This window comes from Jaculus jaculus, chromosome 1 (assembly GCF_020740685.1).
Source record: "Jaculus jaculus isolate mJacJac1 chromosome 1, mJacJac1.mat.Y.cur, whole genome shotgun sequence".
In the NCBI taxonomy this organism is placed as follows: domain Eukaryota; kingdom Metazoa; phylum Chordata; class Mammalia; order Rodentia; family Dipodidae; genus Jaculus; species Jaculus jaculus.
The window spans coordinates 293,844,727-293,866,213 of NC_059102.1; the positions used below are offsets into that span (position 1 = coordinate 293,844,727).

Here is a 21,487-nt window from a genome sequence, read left to right on the forward strand (position 1 = left end):
TGCTTCGCTGTCTGTACCCTTCTAGGGCCACTGGACATAAGATTCTGAAAGCAAATAATGATTGGGTGCCGCCCCCCTATGCACACAGCATTTGCATTACCATCAAAAGTGCTTACTTGCATTCTGATGAGTGTACCATTATTTGTATAACACAGTAAACTAGGAAAGTGATTTATATTTGGGGGAAAATAATTAACAACTTAATTATAGATGGACCAAAATTAAAAAAAAATAAGTATGTAGCATCTGTCTACTGACAGTTAGAAATGTAAATAATTATAAGGACAGTGACAATCAAACAATTTCTCTTGCCTCTGTCCATCGAATTTAGCAATGGAGAACACCAGAGGCTGTCACAGAAAGTTCTTCCCTAAGGAACCGTGTCATTCTAAAGCATCCCTGTTCAAACATAAACCAAGCAGCCAAAAAATAAACCAGACATGCAGAACTGAAGTCAGCCTTGAGAATTTTCTGTTTGTGTGATTTGGGAAAGTAGGCAAATAATGAGCTAGAAGAATGGACCCTCTCAGATGGCAACTGAAGAGACTAAAAAAAAATGCACTTTTTAAAACTTTTATTTTAAGCTTTAAATTTGCTGTGAAAGGACTCTTGGGCTAGCTGGGTGACTTTCCATAGTGTCCTAACAGTTAAGCCAAAGAAAGAAATGATCACCTTTCACTGAAATGAGACAAGGCTACATTTTAACATCTGACCTTTTCAAAGCAGGGTGGGGACAGCAATGTGGGGAAGAGAAGGTGGTGGAAGGGTGGAAGGATAGACATGCTGTAGACTTTTGACTTTCCCGTTGTGCTTCAACAGGGACTGCAATCTAATGATTTAATTTAAATATATGAGATGTGCAGAGGAAAATAAATCTCTTTCACAAGAGTCACATGCATTATTGAAAATAATGAAGAGGAGAAAAAATAAAGAACAAGGGAAAAGACGAGAAGAGTTGTAGTCGAGAAAGTTGCATTGGTCCACCAGCTTTTGTCCTGACAGATAATGGTGTCACAGACAAAAGCCTGGCTTTGGAGTCTAAGTGGTTGTGGTTTCTGTGGCCCTAAAAAATGAAGTATTAAGATCATTCACTTGAATTCTTTCTTTTTAAAAAACTTTTTCCCTTTTTTTAAGCATCAAGGAATCATCTAATAAATAATGTAACTTTTCCCAAGTGGAGTATCTCCTGAATGAGAGAGTCAGCTCATCAGAAAGCTCAGGTCTTCTGGCACCCACTTCCCAGCACACACGTGAGAAACTCTAGCTCACAGACATAGGTCTCTTGCAAGGTTGAACAGTATCAGTCCCTTGGGGCTTCATCAGCTCTGGCCAAATTCATGAAACCAAGTACCCGACCTTCTATTCTGAGCACAGAGCCAGGGTGAGAGCCCTGTGGTTTACTTCCTAGCCCACACCAACTGTGTTGTGTGCAGGACAGACCAGGCAGTTTGCACACTTTTCCTGACACAGCCAGACATCTTGACTTGTTCCAACTTGGGGAGGCTCAGATGTAGCTACCTTGACTGGTACCCATGGTACAAGGCTATGGTCTAAATCTAAACTGATGTGGGAGCCAACTGCCCCTCTCCAACATTCCCTCCTGTGCAGAAAGTTCTCTGATCCACTAACAATCCACACTGTCAATGACACCAAAGATTATATCAAGAAATATGGGGAAGAACAGTAGAGAATGTGGCCAATTAATGATGTCAGGCAGATGCCTAGGGAGGACCTATTGGCCTCACTAGGATAGCTTTTACTGTGCTAAACAGAAGTGGACAAACAGTCTCCTGAATGTCTAGAATCGTGTCCTGGGAACATATGTTATCCTTCAAGGGGCTTTGGAACAAGGCAGAAGAACTAGAAGTCATAAGAAGCTGCTCTAAGTTCCTCACTCACAGAATCTTATCCCTCAAGCTCCAGGCACATCCTTCAAGTCATCCCCAGAGCTCATGACCATGGCTCGGAGGAGCAGTGCGACATCTGCAGCAGCCCTGCATTCATTAATGATTATATCTGAAACCCTCTCCGGGTAGGAACACAAAGATGATGTCAAGTAGGTATCCCTTGTCACATACTATGAGCTTTCAAGGTAAGGACTCCTGCTGTTGAGGCAACAAGTGATCACCCCAGCCAGAGGAAGGCAGAGGGGACAGATGGTTGGGAACTTACTTTGGGACGGCTGCCCAAGTCTTTTTCAACCGATAGATAGAATTAGACTGCAGTGCAGAAACGATGGCCCTCAAGGAGGAAAAATTCTTCAGGATCCTACATTCCTGCATGGGGAGTGAATAAGACAGAAAATGCATTTAAATATCAATAGTACAGTGAGTTGGTGGTTTCCTGTGTTAGAGGTATCACAGCTGCTATGAATTCTTACCACTAAATAGGCAGCTGTATAAATACTGGACATCAAAAAGTGGCTCCTTCCTCCCGCCCCAGTCACCAAAACACTTTATAGATTTTGGCACTGTGTGCTTGTTTTTCTCCCTTTAATATATTTTTTGCGTTGTTGTTACAGTTTTATAGTTTCCAGCTTTCCCAGTAAAAACACAAACGGAGGTGAATATACAGGGGCTATGCTGGAGAAAGCAACTTTCTTGGGCTCAAAGCACACACAGGCCCTAAAAATACACACAAGGTATCATGGCATCCTTCAGACACTCCAAGGGAGCTGGGCAGCGGCTGCTGCCAGTTCAGATGGTATCAGAGATCTCATGACCAACCCTTGTCCCGAGAGGTGTATAGAACTTGGCAATAAAAATTCACCACAAGTTGAACTTTGGCTTTTGTGTTCTTAGCCAAGGGGGAATATTTTTATACACATTCATTTGGTTTCAAATTGGCCTGTCTCACAATCATAAACATTCAGAAACACCTTGGTACTTCAATGCTTCCAGAGTAAGTTGGGCTTTTAAAATAAGATTCATTTTGGCAGTGTTTTAAAACAAAATTGAAGGAGAATGGGAAACATTCCGGATGCCATTTTCTGGGTTAAGGAGAGAAGCTCCCTGCTTCAATTTACACTATAAGAGGCCAAACCTATAAGATGAGCAGAAGGAGTCCTGGAGGCAATGCCCTGCGGAATAAACAGCAAGGTTGGAAAACAAGAAGAGGGTCCCATTCTAGGCTGGCCAGGGGAAGGTGGCTACAGGGGGATGGGTGAGTGCACTTTGTCTTCCTCGGGCACGGGAGCTTCTTCTCATACTAGCACATGGGCATGTAACTCAGGCACGGTCTGTAATTGAGTGCGTGTTTGGCCTAGTAGCAGAACATCTGGGGCAAGAGGTCTGGAGCAGTGGGGCATAAATATAAATTGCTTCAAGGATCGTTTCACTATTAATGCTCATCTGGACAATGAAGGAAGAATAGCATTCTCCAATCTAGCATGCCAAAATCTGGCTGAAGAAAACCATGCCAAACAAGCTCTAGTTTTCTTCAGACTAAGTGCCTATGTGTTTTTATAAAAGTTACGCCCATGCTTTAAAAATGCTTCCATTCCCCCCCCTCATTAAGAAATAAGGGAGGGAGGGAGGGAGGGAGGGAGGGAGGGAGGGAGGGAGGGAGGGAGGGAGGGAGGGAGGGAGGGAGGGAAGAGAGAAGGAGGAAGGGAGGGAGGGAGGGAGGGAGGGAGAGAGGGAGGGAGGGAGGGAGGGAAGGAAGTAGGGAAGGAAGGAAGGAAGGAAGGAAGGAAGGAAGGAAGGAAGGAAGGAAGGAAGGAAGGAAGGAAGGAAGGAAGGGAGAATAGCCTGCAATGCTGCTAGAACTCAAACTTATGAGAGCATGGTTCAACAAAGGTTCAGAACCCCCAAATTATGTTCTGAAAATCAGGAAACCTGCAATAAATCAAGGCACAGATATATCATGTAAGTAGTAATAAACATCTGGAATACATTATTCAGTAACAGGCTTAAGCAAAGGGTTTAAAGGAATACAAGAGACAACTAGTCTCTTTTCTGAAAAGGAGACATCTTCCAAAAGATGGAATGTAAAAGCCAAGATGTTGCATGGAGGCCAAGAAAATACAGCCATATTCGGTCAGAAATATCTTTCTGCATGTAAAATTAATAACATTTTTCAAACATTTTCAGTAGAAATTGACTGTGACGAATGAAGGAAGAATAAAATAAATATTGGCAGGAAACTAGCCGTGAGCTTCATTATTTTATTAAGTTACCCTGTGTAATTTCAAGAGACATAACATAATCAGTATTAGGGGAAAAAAACAGCATGAGGATAAGGCTCTTGGCCATTTTATATTTATTATAGGATGTAGAATATACAGAATATACTTTAGAGTATTCAAACTATATTTTCCCTATCATAAATGTACAATTTATATTTAACTTGTAATAAAAGTCATTGTTTTTACCATGTTGTATGAGACACTGTGTTCTCTTGCTGTGGTCTTTTGAAGTAAGTCAATGATATGAGGCATATACACCATTTGTTTTTGAGACACTTCAGGCATTGTAAATACTGTGGCATTTATGGCAAAAAAAAAAAAGTTTTCTTACAATGCTAAGCTGAAAAAGACAACTCATGCTAATATCACACCCCTTCAGAACTTTTTTACAGTTACTTATAGAGAAAATAAGCTCAGCTTAGAAGAGACTTAGTTTTTTTAGATACTAAAAAAAAATGTATGAAGTAATAAACCCTCTTAAAGACTCAGAACAAGGGAAATTTTCTGGAACAATTTATGCCCTTATTCTTTAATAAAAAAATACAATGTTACAGACAGACATTGTGCCCTATAGACAGGGGCTTAATGAAAAATATCCAATAGGACATAAAGCAAGATATGTTTTGGCTTTAGTTAACCATATAGCCAAGAACATAAATTAATAGGATATTTAACTTTTCCATGGTGGTCTAGCGGCTAGGATAAATACAATATTTATATGATATTTATTTTTCACAATCACTTTTTGCTGATGTTGTTTAGAAAAAAATGTTTCTTTAATCTTTTTTTTGCTTATTTTTATTTATTTATTTGAGAGCGACAGACACAGAGACAGAGAAAGAGACAGAGAGAGAGAGAATGGGTGCAACAGGGCCTCCAGCCACCGCAAATGAACTCCAGATGCATGCTCCCCCTTGTGCATCTGGCTAACATGGGTCCTGGGGAATCAACCCTCGAACTGGGGCCCTTAGGCTTCACAGGCAAGCGTTTAACTACTAAGCCATGTCTCCAGCCCTTCTTTAATCTTTAAATAAGGAAGGGAGGGAGGGAGGGAGGGAGGGAGGGAGGGAGGGAGGGAGGGAGGGAGAATCCTATTATTCAAAGCCAAATTGAGACAACAATTCATTCATGAAGGCATCCTTGATCGCTGTCCTCCAAAGTGACTTTTCTCTCCTCCACTTTCACAGCATTTATACTGCTAACTCTGCTACTGCCCAGACTGAGGTAATTTCGATAAATCTGGCCAATGGGGCAAAATCATTTCTGTTCTATCCCTAAAGTATGTAATATTGTAGCTCATGCTCATTAGGAGCTCACAAAACATATGACATAAGATGCTGATGAGGAAAAGTAATTCAAGAATGTGATTCTGAAAGTAGGCTTCTAGCTCCCTTCTGACTTGCGGTCTGAAGTGGTAAGGCCTCAGAAAGGCTAAGGTGAATGTGAGATGTGGGGAGACATCTTGGTCTGTTAGAAACAGGACTCAGGATCGTGAGGACGCACCAGACATCCAAACCTGCAGTGTGTGTGACCTTTCCAAGCGCTGGGGCAGTACATGGCTAATTATTCTGAGGTGATGCCTGGTAGATAGGGTATTCGGGCCATGGGTTTATCCTGACTGGACGTGGGCGCAGACACCCGTGCTGATGAGATGCCTCACCTCAGGGAAACAACAGCACTGTGGGGGCCATGCGTGGAAAGAAGAAAGCAGGAAATCAGCTTTTTGTTTTGTTTTGTTTTCTTTGGCTTTGTTTTGAAGTTTCCAAGGTTAAGAAGACAACTTTATTTTCTCTAATTTTGGCACAGCAATAACAAAAACCAATGGGCCTGTGCATGCAGTCTTTGAACCTTATAAGCAAGTTGCTAAACCATTTATGATGACTGGCCTCCGGGACCTACCACACCCAAGGAAGAGTTTTAAAAAGACAGTTACGTGAGCAATGTTAATCCACTTCTCAATGATTCTGGCTCTCTGCTGAGTTTTGAGCTCTTTGCCCCCCAGGATGGTGCTGACGACGCATTTGGTGAGGGTATTAAACTGAGAGATAGTGGCGCGGATCGTGGGAGCCAAGTGTTTGTTTTCCTTCTTATCCCTCTGAGACCAAATGCATCCCAGGCAGTGGTGAGGCACAACTTTCTTGAATAGTTGCTGAAACAAAGGAGGAATTGACATGAAGATATTTCATATGGCACAGCATGTCACAGGCATCATCTGTAAATCGACGTCTGGTGAATGGAAAAAATAAATAGGCTTAGCTGGCGAAAGACAAAAGAAAAGGTACACAATAACCAAAATAAAATTAAAATAGCCAAAACCACTTTGATTTATCTGACTTACATATAAGTAAAGTGTGATCTCAAGTAAGATCTGAGCTGCTGGTCAAAGAAGTGATGGTGGCTATTTTCACCTCAAAATCATGCCCATACTGTGTCATGGAAACTTATGACCAAGACTTGTCTATAATGCAGATGGATGTTCTCTGACCACCTGAAAAATGGCCCACAGAAGGACAGTACGTGTCATATGCACAGATGTCACTGTTTCCCCACTATTAGAAAGAAATTAAGAGATAAGCAAAGGAGAGAGAGAAGAGAGAGGAGGAAGGAAGGAGAGAGAAGGAAGAAAGGAGCAAACAAACAGAAGGGTAATACATCACAGTCAAAGAAAGAAAAGGGAGTTTAAAGCCTGTTTTTTCAGGTGTTTTTCTTAATATAATAACCTTATCATCTGTCACCTTTCTCTTATGCTATCAGTTGTACAGCATTTAAAAAAAACTGGTGGAAAAAATCAGATTCCTATTTGTATAATTTAATATGAAATGTGTAGGAATTTGTATGAGAAAGAAGAGCAGAATTTACTTCATATACACCACCTAGTTTATTCTGATATTTTATTTGCATGACTATTAGATGTAAACACTTTGCCACTTCCCAGGTCCTAGTGCCTCAGAGCTACTTGTGCACAGGACTAAAGCTACTGTGATAATTTCTAATTCTTTAACTGGCATTTACCAGCAAATGGTTAAGTTATGAAATGTTATTGGCATAATTAATTTGTATAGCACACAAAAACAGACAAACTTCAAAAGTACAGGAAGCACACGTGGAAACAGGCTGCCAGACATAGTCACATGTGGATTCAATGAATTTATTTTATCCTAACTTGTGCTTTGACCCCTTTACAATCCTCCAAATAAACAGTTCGGCTCTTGAAATATTTATGAGTCTAAAGGGAGAGAAATACCCACAGAACAGGGTAGATTTTGTTTCACTAGGATTAGAATTCTAACTTCTCTCGGTGACTTGAGCTCTAGGGAAAAATGCCCCTTCACTGGCAAGGACAGCTCAGACCTGAATTATTCACATGATTGATTCACACAGTATCTTAATTCTGCCTCTACAGGCACCGCCTCTCTCAAGGATTCAGAAGAACTTTGATCACATTACCCATGGCCCTCTCAGGGTCACCAGTACTGTCACTGCCTGAGTTTTAAGGGAAAGCACACGTAGACACGATGAGAAAACATACTGCGTCCATGTAGGTCAGCTGCTCCGCCACGAGGTCTTCAGAGAAACATGTAAATTCTGCTGATCCTCCACTCTCCGCTTCCTCTTCCTCTTCCAGACTGAAGGAGATGGGGTTGGGAAGCCCATCTGTTCACAGACAGGACAGAAATCAGTAACTGGGTGCCACTATGTGGGACTTAGTAGAAGTGAACTATACCTCTTTCATTTAAGAAGGGGCTAACCCATCGGCACAGAAGAGTCAGAGCAAAGTATCTGAGCAGGATGGAGGTCTCATCTCTGCTGTTCTCAGATACCCAAACTCTGAGGTCTCATGCTGTCCTGAGCAAACCAGTCTGAGGCCAGCTTAGGTAAGGCTGGAGAAGCAAAGCTGGATGTGTAGTTGGGGGTAACCCTCATCTCAGGCTCCCCCACACTCTCTGATCTAGCTAATTCTTACACACAATTATTAATTGCTGGGCTACTCAGAACCAAAGCCTAAAGGACCGAGCATACACAGGCCAAGCTTTGAGGGTTAAGGATGGGCCTTTTGAGTTTCATAAACGTTAGATGAAGTCCTTAGAATTGTCAAAAATACTTAACCTGCCTAAATGTTCTGAGCACCTTTCAGCTTCCACCTAAAGCTAAGTATGCACGAGGCAGCAGAACAGATTTAAAGGAAATCACTGGTACCTAATTTTAGCTAAAGTCATCAACTTACAAATTATACCAGTCATAACCCAAAGAAGTTAAAGAAAATCACTGCCCTAGACTCTGTGTAAAACCTGGAAGAGCCCAGCACCTGCATTAGGACCTTCACATTGGAATTGAATGAAGTCTGGTCTATAACACCAGCCTCTCTCTGCTGGCACTCCTTACTAGACTCCTTACTCTCCTTCCTGGCAAACCTGACCTCTATATATCTTAGCATAAATTTAACTCAGTGTTACTACTCACCCAGAATGTTCATATGTTAATCCTTTTCTTCTTTGTACAAAAAAAGGACATTTTTAGACATCTTGGTTTAACTTAGTATCGTCTTTTTTAAAGTTTTCTATGGGAAAAAAGATGCTGAGAGTAAACCCTATACCACTTTCCCTGTCAGAGTACTATATGGTACCTGTTTACTCTGGCTGCAGAGATGTGACTTAAGGACTGGCCCTGGACTCACAGCTGAAGGCTCTGGTGTGGATGGGGTTGGGTGATAACCGGAAAAGGTGAAAAGGTGTCACTGGAGTCTTGTATGTAAGCAAGTACAAGTTAAAGAGCTAAAACCCCATGATGTGAAGGATATTAAATAGCCTGATTGGACAGAAGGAAAGTTCAACAAAATTTAGGGTCATAATCAAAGGTTCAAAAAGGGTCTTTCACCCTCTTGACAGCTGCAATATATCTCATTACATGTACAGCACTGCACAGGCTGGCCTACTGCTGCCAAGAAGCGTCAGGCTAAGGTCTGACCTCAGCCATGCATTCAGCACTAGCACTGGTCCCATATGCATGGGGACTATCGCTGTGCATGAAGACTACATGATCCTTCCTTTGAGAACTAGTCTATGCCTTCAGTTTTAGCTTCTGACTCCTATCCAGGGGTACGTAAGAACTTGAAGCACAGTTTTCCTTTTGAAAAACATATAGGAGAGGTTGTTACGCGCCCCCCCCCCCCACACACACACCCTATGAGGTAAAATAAGGACACAGGAACCAAGTTCCTAAAACTCCTTTTCAGATAATGACCCCTGTGCTTTATTAGCAGAGTTTGGGGATTTCTTGATTAAAATTTTCCAGACTTAGAAAGAGCTTCATTCTTGGATATTGTCGAAAAACCTGTGTGAAGTTAGGCTACTTCCCTGTCCCCTGCCTTGCCTGTCATATGAGCTCTGCCTCCCAGTCCCTGGGCTGGAGACAACCAGTGACTAGTCCCACCGGTTTCCCAATTAGGCTTGCAGCCAGGGGCAGCCCCAGTGGAGGGAGCTGGACTCAACTGCAGCATTTTCCACTCCCGCACAAAGCCAGGCAGGAGGCCCTGAAGGGAGCTGAGGTCCAGCAGCTGGAGAAGCGCCCCTGGTATTCAAGCATTCCTGGCAGATGAAGTCATCTGAGATATAAAGCCTTTGGCAGTCAGCATCTAATGATGCAACTGCATTCCCCTTCTCCAGGCCCTCATACAGACAAGTTCAACAGGTACTGTGTGGAATTTCAAGTTGCTGCATTTTCTTTGGCCCGGAGCAATGACCCTCCCTTATCTGTGTTAGGATCGACTTCCTTTCTGTCACTGAGGAGTCAGGCATCACTTCAGGGAAGTGCCTGTCAGAAGCTCCAAGTAGGTCAGCAGCCATGGAAACCGCTGCCCGGCACTCGGTGAAGGGATAAATCATCACCATGGTAGACGATCCTGACCTCTTCACTAATTTCCTCATAGCCTGATGGTCCTATGCTCCCTGTTACTCACAGTGGGGATCATGTTTTGCCCTTGGAAACAGGAGGTCAACCGCACATAGGAAAAAACAGCCTCAGAAACTTCCTTTGATGAGGCCATTAGAGATGTTAAATGCCAGTAATCTATGCTACCAGGGGACACATTACAGTGAGGCTTTGTAGGTTCAAGTAGAAACACCTTTTCAAGATTTTTTTCGGTTGGTTGGTTTTGGTTTTTATGTGAGGGCAATAAGGAACTGGGTTTCAATTCTTGAATGCTGTGTAGGGGTAGCTGTTTGTGACTTATGGGCTCATGTTTGATGAAAAGACCTGTCAGGCTGATGATGACAGCAAATTCAGGGCCTGGTGGTTTAGAGCACGTGCTGCTTCAGCATGAGTACCTCTTTGGCTGGAGACAACCAAGTTCAATTCCCCAGAACACATGTAAAAAGCTGGGTATTGATGTGCACATTTGTAACTCCAGCCTGCAGGGAGCTGAGACCAAAGAATTGCGGGGGTTAACTAGCGGGCAGCAGCTCCTGGCTGAAGTCGAGATCCCATCTCAAAGAAACACACAAGTACATGACAAGAGAAGAACAGAACTTTCTCCTCTGTCCCCCACATGCACACAGGGCATGTGCATCTGCACAGACACATGCATACACAACATACACATGAAAAAAAAGCAAATTCAGGATTAGCACACATTGATAAGGGAAGGTAAAAAAAAATCATTAAGTAAACCCTCCTTGTCATAACAGAAGAAACTCTAGGTAATTAATTAGCTTCTCTGAGTCAATTTCACAGTTTAATCTATAAAATGATGGAGCTAGAGTAGGTTGTCTTGAAAATCCTTCTCACTTCAAGGCTCTGAAGTTAAGACCTCAATAATTTTATACCCACATCAATTTTCTTTCCAGCAGTGTGTCTTTCTGGTGGCATCAGAATCCAATTCCATCAATACAGAGAGAACCTTCTGTTGGAGAATCAAAACCAAGCTTTGCCAAGTCAGTACTCACTGTCAGCATCTACTTCCTGTTTCTGAAACTGCTCAAGAAGGTTCTGGGCTCTTCTCTCTGGGTCGGAACCAGGCATCATCCGCTTGAGATAGTCCAGCAGTCTTTGTAGGCAAGGGAAGTGAGGGGGTTCCCGGAAGTCTTCTGCACACTGGTCTAACCAAGCCCTCAGGATGGAAGCGATCGCACTAAGAGAGACACACAGACAGTCAGCATACTTAACCTCCTGCGGGAATCTAGACTAGCCTTGAACACTGGGCTGGTTCCACTGTGCCCAGGCAAGCCTGGCAGGGGTCAGCAGATAACCTTCCATAAATTCCTAAAACATTAATTAATATAAAGCACCTAAAAATTAAGCTAACCATACTTAACAATGTAGCTGATAGGAAGGGGTAAGGGAGACTGATAAAATGTTTTGATGGTGGTGGCAGTGGTATTTCCAGTTGGGGGGGGGAAAACTAAACTTTGAGAAAACTTCTAGGACAGAAAAAGAATTTAGTGAGTCTCATAGCAGTTTCAAAGCAATCTGTACACAAGAGGATTATGTGGTTTTCAATTCTGAATTTACTTGAATCAAAGACCATGTAACATATCACTGTAATACTGTAAGAGATAACTGACTGCCATTGGTTCAGAAATCCATCTGATAAAAGAAAGTATTTTAGTTTATTAAAAAGTAAATGCATACATTTAATCTCACAAACATCATCAGGATTTTAGCATGAGTACCAAAAATGTTCTCATAAAATTATCCTTTTGTATCTTAAATTGTGATGAGGAGAATGTCTTGAATGGGAAAAAACAGTAGAATTAAGGAGTTGGGTCTTTGGAAGATGGGAAGAACAGGAGATTAGAGGATTTAGATCTTTGAAAGGTGAAAAGAACAGGATGATAGAGAAGTTAGGTCTTTGGAACACTGGAAGAAAGCAGGAGAGAGGAGTTGCAGCTTTGGAAGATGGGAAGAAGAGCAGGATAGAGGAGTTAAGTTTTTTAATGTTTTTAGTTATTTGCAAGCAGAGAGGGAGAAAGGGAGGAAGGAGAGAATGGGCGTGCCTGGGCCACTAGCCACTGCAAAAGAACTCCAGATGCATGCACTATCTTGTGCATCTGGCTTTATGTGGGTACTAAGAATTGAAATCTAGTCACTGAGCTTTGCAGGCAAGCACCTTAACCACTAAGCCTTCTCTCTAGCCCAAGAGTTTGGTTTTTGGTGGCTTCTCGGATCATAGGTCACACTCAGGGCCACAGTGCCACAGAGATAGGGTTATGCAGGTACACAGCTCCCTCAGACACAGCACTAATAAAACAAAAGCACTGCTTTAATTTAGGGGTAGCCACTCCCTGTAGGAAGGAGTCAGACGGATGTTGAAAATGATAAACCATTTATCTAGGCTTCATATCGGAGAAGGCTTCACAGGCGCTTCTGAGTCAGGCCCATGCCGGGCTGTGTCCTATGGAGAGGAACAGACACCTTACCCTGCCTCCCTAGCAGTAGGCTGGGGATATAGCTCAGTGGTACAGTATTTGCCTGACATGCAAATAAGTTCAATTCATAGCACCACAAGAGAAAAGAATTAAGAAGATAGCAAATTGTAAAAATATACTCATTATCTATTTGATCTTAAAACAGATGGTTTATATAAATTAGGAAACTGATAGAAAGTTTCTATCCATTATGTAAAACTTCAGCCTGGACTGCCACTGGTATAGTCACTAATACGGACTGTGATGGATTTGAAATTACAATATCCAATTATGTACATGAAAGTGAATGACATAAAATCATTGACAGAAATAATTCACTGTTCTAAATCTTTAGTCCATATTAAATAAAATTTTAAAAATTCCACTCCCTTCCAGAAAGCTGATAGAGAATAACCTGGGTTCTGGGATTAAAACTGAAAACATGAGTAAAGTGAAATCACTGGGTTTATTTTTGAGGACCTTTGTATTTTAAACATCATTTCTCCTTTCTTCACCAAAACCAAACATGTTTTAAATAATGACTTATTTCTAGTGTTTCATTTTTTTATTTTAAAATTTGTAGGGCTGGAGAGTTGGTTCAGTGATGGAGGTACTTACATGCAAAGCCTAATGACCCAGGTTCAACTTCCCAGGACCCACATAAAGCCAGATGAACAAAGTGGCACATGGGTCTGGGGTTTGTTTGCAGTGGCTAGAGGCCCTGGCACATCATTCTTTCTGTTTGTATCTCTTCTCTCTCTTCTTGCAAATAAATGAAAAAATATATATATTCTTTAAATCTTACTTTACAAAGTTACATAAAGCCATCTTCATGCAAGTATATAATATGCTGTGAGCATATTCTTACATTCCCTACCTCTGCAGCCTTCCCAGGGCTTGCTGCCTAGCTAGGTTAGATGAACTGGTGAATGCCAGATTCAATGAGAGACATGATGTCAAAAAATAAGGTATACAGCCATTGAGGACACTTAACATCAACTCTGGCCTCAACATGCATGCACACACGTGTGCCCGCCACGCATACATAACATGTAACAGAAAGAAAAAAGAACTTCCATACAGAAATTCAAACTTACAAACCAAGCACTGTGTGTGGTTCTTGCCTACAGTCCTACCCCTACAGTAGTTGAGGCAAGAGGACTGCATGGGTGTGCGGCTGGCCCGGGCTACTCAGTGAGAGAGACACTACCTCAACAAGAGGAAAAAGAAAGCAAGCAAGACAGGGAGGGAGGAGGAAGGAAATAATTAGGTAGAGAAATTTCAATTTATTGGTAAACAGTCAGTGACATTATTTATTCCTTAACTGATCATGAATGTTAATTTCAAAATTATAAAACTGATCATGTATTGCAAAATTTGTAGATCTCAGAAGTGTATAAACTGAAAATGCAAAATATCTACTCCTTCATTCTAATCTCATTACCTGGTATTAATTAGTTATATGTTCTTCTAGACATTTGATGGAACTACACAGATATTTGAATATATACACCGTACAAATATGAACATTCATTTTCTCACTTCTCAGTATGTACAGACACCTCTCCACTCACTGTCTCTAGAACTATGTTACTGCGTCTCATGACCCGTGTTTCACTGTGCAGGCACACACAACTTATCTAAGGATTCAGCTATTGCAGACAGATGTCTAAGTTCTTTTGGGGTGCTCCTGATTATAATTATCCATAAGATGCATGTATTGGTATGAATCTCTGTACATGTGTGAGGAGTTCCATAGGACACATTTTTGGAAAGCTGCAGCCCTGTCAGGACTGGAGGAGGGCTGGGGAAACCATGGTCCAGATGGGCCTTGTCCCACGTATCTACTGTCCACTGGCTACTGTTGCTTTTAACTTGTGTTACTGATCTATTCATGTTACCCTTTGTGGCCATGACCTTCCTACAGTTTAACCTAAGGAGGTTTTGAAAGGTCACTGCTACAAATCCAGGCACTGAATTTGCCAGAAAAGAAAGCATTTTCCATACAAAAGAGGAGGCAGTAAGACCCAGAGCACAGGAAGGCACCCAGAGCCAGCACAACAAAGCAGGGGCAAACCCCGCCTTCCGCATCAGCGTGTTTCTCAGCATGGCCAGGAGGGAGGCTTTCTGGAAGGGCCTGGACCCTTGCCCGAGGCTCACAGTGGCTTTATGTTTGCCAGTCCTGGGAAGAAACTTTCTGTTCTTCATAGACCCAGCAACAGATACCAATGTGAAAATGCTGAAATTCCAAAAAAAAGAAAGCAACCTCACAAAATCATGAGAATGGAACATAACTTAGGGGACAACAGCTTCTCAGTCGAGCCCTGCCCGGTTCCATTCCTAACCAAACGTATATGCTAACCAGAACTGAGTGCAAGGATAAAAGAACCTTACCAGGAAGTGAAATCCTGGTTTTCTGTCACAAATACTCAGGGAAGGTGTTGCCTATTGAACAGGAGAAGCCACGGGGCTCTGTGCACAGGACAAGGAAGGGGGCTGGGCAAAGGAAAAGGCAATTCCTCACCAGCAGTGTAATCGGTCAGTCCAGACAGTTGGTGCAGATAGGTGTCTAAGTTCTTTTGGGGTACTCCTGATTATAATTATTCATAAGATGCATGTATTGTGGGCTGGAGAGATGGCTTAGTGGTTAAGCGCTTGCCTGTGAAGCCAAAGGACCACGGTTCGAGGCTTGATTCTTCAGGACCCACGTTAGCCAGATGCACAAGGGGGCGCATGCGTCTGGAGTTCATTTGCAGTGGCTGGAAGCCCTGGTGCACCCATTCTCTCTGTCTCTCTATCTGCCATTCTCTCTCTGTGTGTCCATCGCTTTCAAATAAATAAATAAAAATAAACAAAAAAATTTAAAAAATAAAAATTAAAAAAAAAGATGCATGAATTGGTATGTATCTGTGTACCCATGTCTCTGGCTAGTTCCCTGTAGCCTTCAGTCAAGATTGCTGTCCACTACCTTCTAACCAGCTGTTGCCAGGTGTGACTTGTGCCTGCTGAGAAGTCAGTGGGCATAGCACACGGCGCCATTCCTTAGTGAAGTAGATCGCCTAGCTCAATTGACCCCTAACTGTAGAGAAAACAACAATAACAAAATGTCTACCTGCATCTAGGCAATGCTAATCTGGAGTGATTTCAAAGGACATAGTGCCAGTGGACCATCCTCAGGTACTCCAAGAGAGACGTAGTTGATAATACTCTTAGAGCGGCTGGCAAAGTCACAAGAGAAATCAGCACTCTTTGGAAATCAACTTACCATCTATGGGGAAGAAAATGACAGAGGGCACAAACCAAACCACGTGTGTGGCTGCTGGCAAGCTAGAAGGTCACTGTCATGAACAAACGCACACGTGCACACACAACCCAAGGGGCGATCTGAGACAGATGAAGCCAAAACCATCACCTTGGGATCTTAACCACAAGGCATGCGTCTTTAAAGGCATGTGGAGGCTGCAGGAGTACTTTCTGACACCAGATGGAAAGATCAAGACAGTGCCCTAGTGTGCATTCAGCAAGGAGGAAGTCCACCCATGACATCCTTCTCCAGTGCAGCCCGTGCGAAGGTTGCAGAGTACATCTCCTCACAGGGGTGTGCAAATCTGAGTAGACGGATTAGGCAGGTGGCCAGGGGCAGCAGTTGGACCGGCTAGCCAAGGGAACAACCAGGACAGTATTTTCTACCCTCGGGCATTCCTGGCAACACTTTTCCAGCTTATAGCAACAGCCTATGAAGAAAGGAAGACAGGTGAGAAGCAAGTGCATGAAGCCTGTTAATGTTACTTCTAAAGTTCTTCTTTCTAGAAAATTAGATCCAGGAGAATCCATTAAGTAGTTAAACCAGCATCACTGAGTGCCCTCGGTTTTTCAAAATTTACCAAAGCTTATTATTCATGTGATGAGTGTCACAATGGGGGTGGGGTGGGCCCGTGGAAGAAGCACTGAACTTCAGAGGGAGCCTGGCTGAGGCTTCAGGAGGTCTCTCTGAGAGCTGAGACCTTAACAGTGAGGAGGGAGAAGACAGGGGGCTAAAGACTGGAGCAATAACAAAAGCAAAGGCCCAAGAGTGAGAGAGCAAGACCCTGGTCGCAGTTAGAGGAGGTCTACTTCACTAAGGAATGGTGCCGTGTGCTATGCCCACTGACTTCTCAGCAAGGAAAAGTCACACCTGGCAACAGCTGGTTAGAAGGTAGTGGACGGCGATCTTAACCGAAGGCTACAGGGAACTAGCAGAGACTTCCCGCTACGTGGTCATAGCAAGACAGCTGAGGAGAACGTTCTGGAGCAGTTGTGCTCAAACACAGTTGTTAATTTTAATTTTTTTAAGCAAATGCAGAGCTTGTAAGTAAATAAATGTATCAAGTCATCCTAAAATTCCACAGGTGATTAAACAATCTAGAACTGGTAAGTCTAATAAAAAACATCAGCAAGGCATCATCTCTCCTATAACATGCAACCTCTAAGGTCAAGAAATAGAATCACCACGACAAAAAGAATCACATGGGCTGGAGAGATGGCTCAGTGGGTGAAAGTACTTGCTGTGCAAGCAAGAAGACCTGAGTTTGATCCCAGCACCCACATAAAAAGCCAAACGGGGCTGCACATGCCCCCACACTGATAGAGGCGAAACAGAAGGAAGTCTGGGGCAGAGTGTTCCAGTTCCTCTAGAGAGCCCCTCTCGGGGAACTGAGGAGGAAGAACAATGAAAGAGAAAACCTGACACCCTCCCCTGGCCTCTGCAAGCATGGGCATTGACCTGGCCAGCGGCATGGGACATGGGCATGTGCCTCTGCACACTCATGCATACACCACACCCACAAACATGGTGCTGTTTACTGAGAGCTCTTTTCCTGCCCCAGAAATCCATGTGAGATAGTAACTTATTACTCTGAATCATCATTAGAAGATAAGACATGGGCACTTTTTTTATATATAATTTTATTTATTTATTTGAGAGTGACAGACACAGAGAGAAAGACAGATAGAGGGAGAGAGAGAATGGGTGCGCCAGGGCTTCCAGCCTCTGCAAACGAACTCCAGATGTGTGCGCCCCCTTGTGCATCTGGCTAACGTGGGACCTGGGGAACTGAGCCTCGAACTGGGGTCCTTAGGCTTCACAGGCAAGCGCTTAACTGCTAAGCCATCTCTCCAGCCCACTTTTGTTTTTTTTAAGCAGCAAAATGTTCTTGTATTCTAGGAAATTCTCCAAAAACTTGATGTTCTCTTTACATAAATAATGAAGAAGGAAGATCTGATTGGAGTGTGGGCCTTACAGGCAATGTGGCTCTGGCCTTTGCCCAGCTCTGATGGTGGGCTCTAATGCACTTCGTCCCTCAGGGAATGAAGGGTAAGGCAGCCTTGACCCTGACTAAGCTGGACTCTCCACCTGTTCTGCTAGTCCCAGAAGGGTGTTCTAGGCTTCGTGGAAGACTGCCAGATAAGCTGCCCTTGAGGCTTCTGGTGAGGTGGGCTTCCTGATGAGAAAGAACAAAGGATGGTATAGAGCTTTTCTCCCCCACCCCCAGGAAAGATGGAAGCATTACTATCCGGACTTGTCAAGGTTTTCTTCCACATCTTCTTGTACTCTTCACCGTGACACGTGGTATTAGTGGTAGGTATGTGTTAGAATCCTGGGAGGGGAAGTGAAGGAGGGGCTGAGACAGGGTCAGGGAAAAGAAAAGAAAACGCAAACAGAGCCGGCATCAGAACTCAGCATCAGAAGGCAAGGACAGGGCACGGCCCAGGAGTCAGTTGAAGGAGAAAAGGCTCCAAGGCAAGAGCAGGGGGGAACAAGCTGATAGGAAGATACACAGAAATACTGAGAAAACAGCTGTGGGGAAAGCCAACAGTACGATGAAATAAGCCTGAAACTTATTACCCAAGGTTTCTTACACATCTGGCTTTCATTCCCACATGAAAACTGGAGAAAGATCTGTATTTTTATCGGAGAGGAAGACACAGAGGCCACACGGTATAGAGACCGAAGGCCTAGGCTAACTCCGAGCTCGGCTGCTTACGCACTGTATCGCCTTGGATACGTTCCTTAAACGCTCAAGCTACCCTTCTGTAAATAGGCACAACACCACAGAGGGTCATTAGGGGACTTCTGAAGTACATGCAGTGCTTATCGCAGATACTGTCCTTACTGAGCAGTCAATAGCTTGTAGCTATTATTAGAAAAGAGCCTCGGCCACTCACCACAATTATCATTTAGGAACTTCAATAACTCATTCTCCAATTCCTCAGCCTGAGAAGGGACTTGACATGTTATAAATAGGCCTTGATTTTAAAAATTGCTGAAGTCCTCTACAGTTTTCACCTCAGAATGGGGCTTCTGTTGACAGTGTCCTACGCCACACCGCACCAAGGACAGGAAGCCAGTGCTCCCTTGAGGTCCTGACTAATCTGATCTTCCTCCGTCTTTCCTCACATCCTTCAAGCCATCTCCTTCCCCAGGAAACAAATCTAACTTCCACATTTCCGAACAGCTGCTTGGGGGCTTTGCTCAGAGCGTGTTCGTTCTTCCACAGTAGAGCAACGCCCAGACACAACAGCTTGAATTAAAGGAAATAATGTCAAATTAAAAGACCTCAGGATGACACGAGCCTAAAATGTCAGTCACATCAGTATCTCACTCTTCATGTACTGCTGAGGTCTTATTACTATGATTATATATATTACTGTGATGTGCTAATGCTTGGGGGGGGGGGCTCACTCGCATCAGAGATCCCAGTGCCCTTACCTACATGACAGGCCTGAGAACCAAAGATCTAGTTGGAAGACCCAGTTGGAGCTGACTTCCAAAGACCAGCCCTGTCACTGCATCAGCTGCTCAATCTGGGCCAAAACACACAAGTTCTGTGAGACTTCAACTAAAGGCCTATGACGTGAGGGCAGGTGAACAATTATAAGAGGCCCAGCAGAGGAGCCTGCTCGGAGTGAACACGCCACAAGCGGCAGCGATGGTGGCACTAGGGAATAAGGACAGTGACCTCATTTCCTTGTCCAAAGGCTGAGACGTGAAGCCAATGACATGTCTGGCTGTGATGACCATCTACCTTTCTTTAAGATGTACGAGATGGGGTCCTGTAACTGAGTTTTCTTTTTGAATTACTGATTTAAATATTTAAATCGCCAGGCGTGGTGGCACACGCCTTTAATCCCAGCACTCTCAGGGGGCAGAGGCAGGAGGATCACCGTGAGTTCGAGGCCACCCTGAGACTACATAGGGAATTCCAGGTCAGTCCAGGTTAGAGTGAGACCCTACCTCAACAAACAAAAAGAATAAATATTTAAATCATCAATGTTGATTTATTCTTCCTCTATGAGTGCAACATCAATTTCTTTAAGTTTTTTAAAAATATATTTAATTAATTTATTTATTTGCAATCAGAGAAAGAGCGAGACAGAGAGGAGAGAGAATGGGTGCACCAGGGCCTCCAGTCACTGCAAACAAACTTGAAATGCATGATCTGTTTTGTACATCTGTCTTTACGTGGGTACTGGGGACTCGAACCCAGGTTGTTAGGCTTTGCAGGCAAGTGCCTTAACCACTCAGCCATCTCTTCAGCCCTTAGGTTTAAAAAAAGTTATTTGCAAGTAGAGAGAGAGAGATATGGGGTGGGGGAGGGAAGGAGGGAGAATGGGTACACCAGGTCCTCCAGCTGCTGCAAATGAACTCCAGATGCATGAGCCACTTTGTGCATCGGGCTTTAAAATGTGGGTACTGGGGACACAAAGCCCACGTCGTAAAGCTTTGCAGGCAAGCACTTTAGCTGCTCAGCCATCTCTCCAGCCCTACATCAATTTCCATTCTGGAGCTTTTTAACCAAGCCCTTAAATACACATTTATAATGACTATTAATTATAGGGATTATTTTAAAATTTAATTTATTAGCTGAGCATGGTGGCACATGCCTTTAATCCCAACACTCAGGAGGCAGAGGTAGGAGGATCAACATGAGTTCGAGGCTACCCTGAGACTACATAGTAAATTCCAGGTCAGCCTGAGCTAGAGTGACACCCTACCTCAAAAAGCCAAAAAAAGTAAAAAAATACAATTTTTTAAAATTTACTTATTTTAGAGAGAGAGAGAAAGAATATGTGCATGCCAAGGCCTCTAACTACTGCAAACAAACTCCACACCTTGTGCAACTGGCTTATGGGGATACTGGGGAATTGAACCTAAGGCCTTAGGTTTCTCAGGCAAACACCTTAACTGCTGAGCCATCTCTCCAGCCCTTAATTATAGTTTTTAGTTTTCATCATCATCCTGTATAGTTATTTTTAAAGACAATACCATACTCCATTATATGGCATACTGCCCCTCCATTTCCGATTTATTCTCCATTACTTATATATGGATAAATTTTTTATTTATATATACATACATATATAGTGAAATCCCTTTCACATTTTTTTTTTTAATTTAGAGGATTTTATTTTCAGTATTTGTTTTGGTTGTTGCTGCTGAATTTGTTCAGGGTTATTTTCAAGATAGAATCACTATCGATGCCAGACTGGTCTGGAATTTATAGCCCTGCTTCTGCCCTCAACATGCTGGGAGTGTAGGTGAATATCACCGTACCTAACTATGGAGTTTTACACCTCATTTTTACTTTGTTCTTTATCCTTCCTCTTTGTTCCTATTTTCATGATCACTCAATTTCAACTGCCATTTTAGAATACTTGAATTTTCTAGGCTAACTATTGTGAATTCCCCAAGAAAGCTTTTTAAATACTTTCCACTGTAAAGTTCCCCAGACATTAATAATGACAGCCAGTTTTCAACTCATTTTCCTTTTCTTTAAGTGTGTTCAGTGTTTTAGGTTAGTGCTACTTGCACAATTCTTTGCCAGTAACTGAAATCAAGTGTCAATAGTTTCTGGGAAAA

At 43.0% G+C, this 21,487-nt stretch overlaps 1 protein-coding gene across 3 annotated transcripts in view; it reads right to left on the minus strand.

The window, feature by feature from the left end:
- The window catches only part of Rgl1 (ral guanine nucleotide dissociation stimulator like 1), a 294,134-nt gene that overhangs the window by 35,534 nt on the left and 237,113 nt on the right, over nucleotides 1–21,487 (minus strand). For all 3 annotated transcript variants that reach the window (XM_045146643.1, XM_004658715.2, XM_004658716.2), the window contains 4 exons: nucleotides 11,128–11,312; nucleotides 7,716–7,840; nucleotides 6,120–6,335; nucleotides 2,173–2,276 (listed from right to left, as the gene is read on the minus strand). In XM_045146643.1, the coding sequence (XP_045002578.1) occupies nucleotides 2,173–2,276; nucleotides 6,120–6,335; nucleotides 7,716–7,840; nucleotides 11,128–11,312 (630 nt within the window). The remainder of the gene's footprint in view (nucleotides 1–2,172; nucleotides 2,277–6,119; nucleotides 6,336–7,715; nucleotides 7,841–11,127; nucleotides 11,313–21,487) is intronic.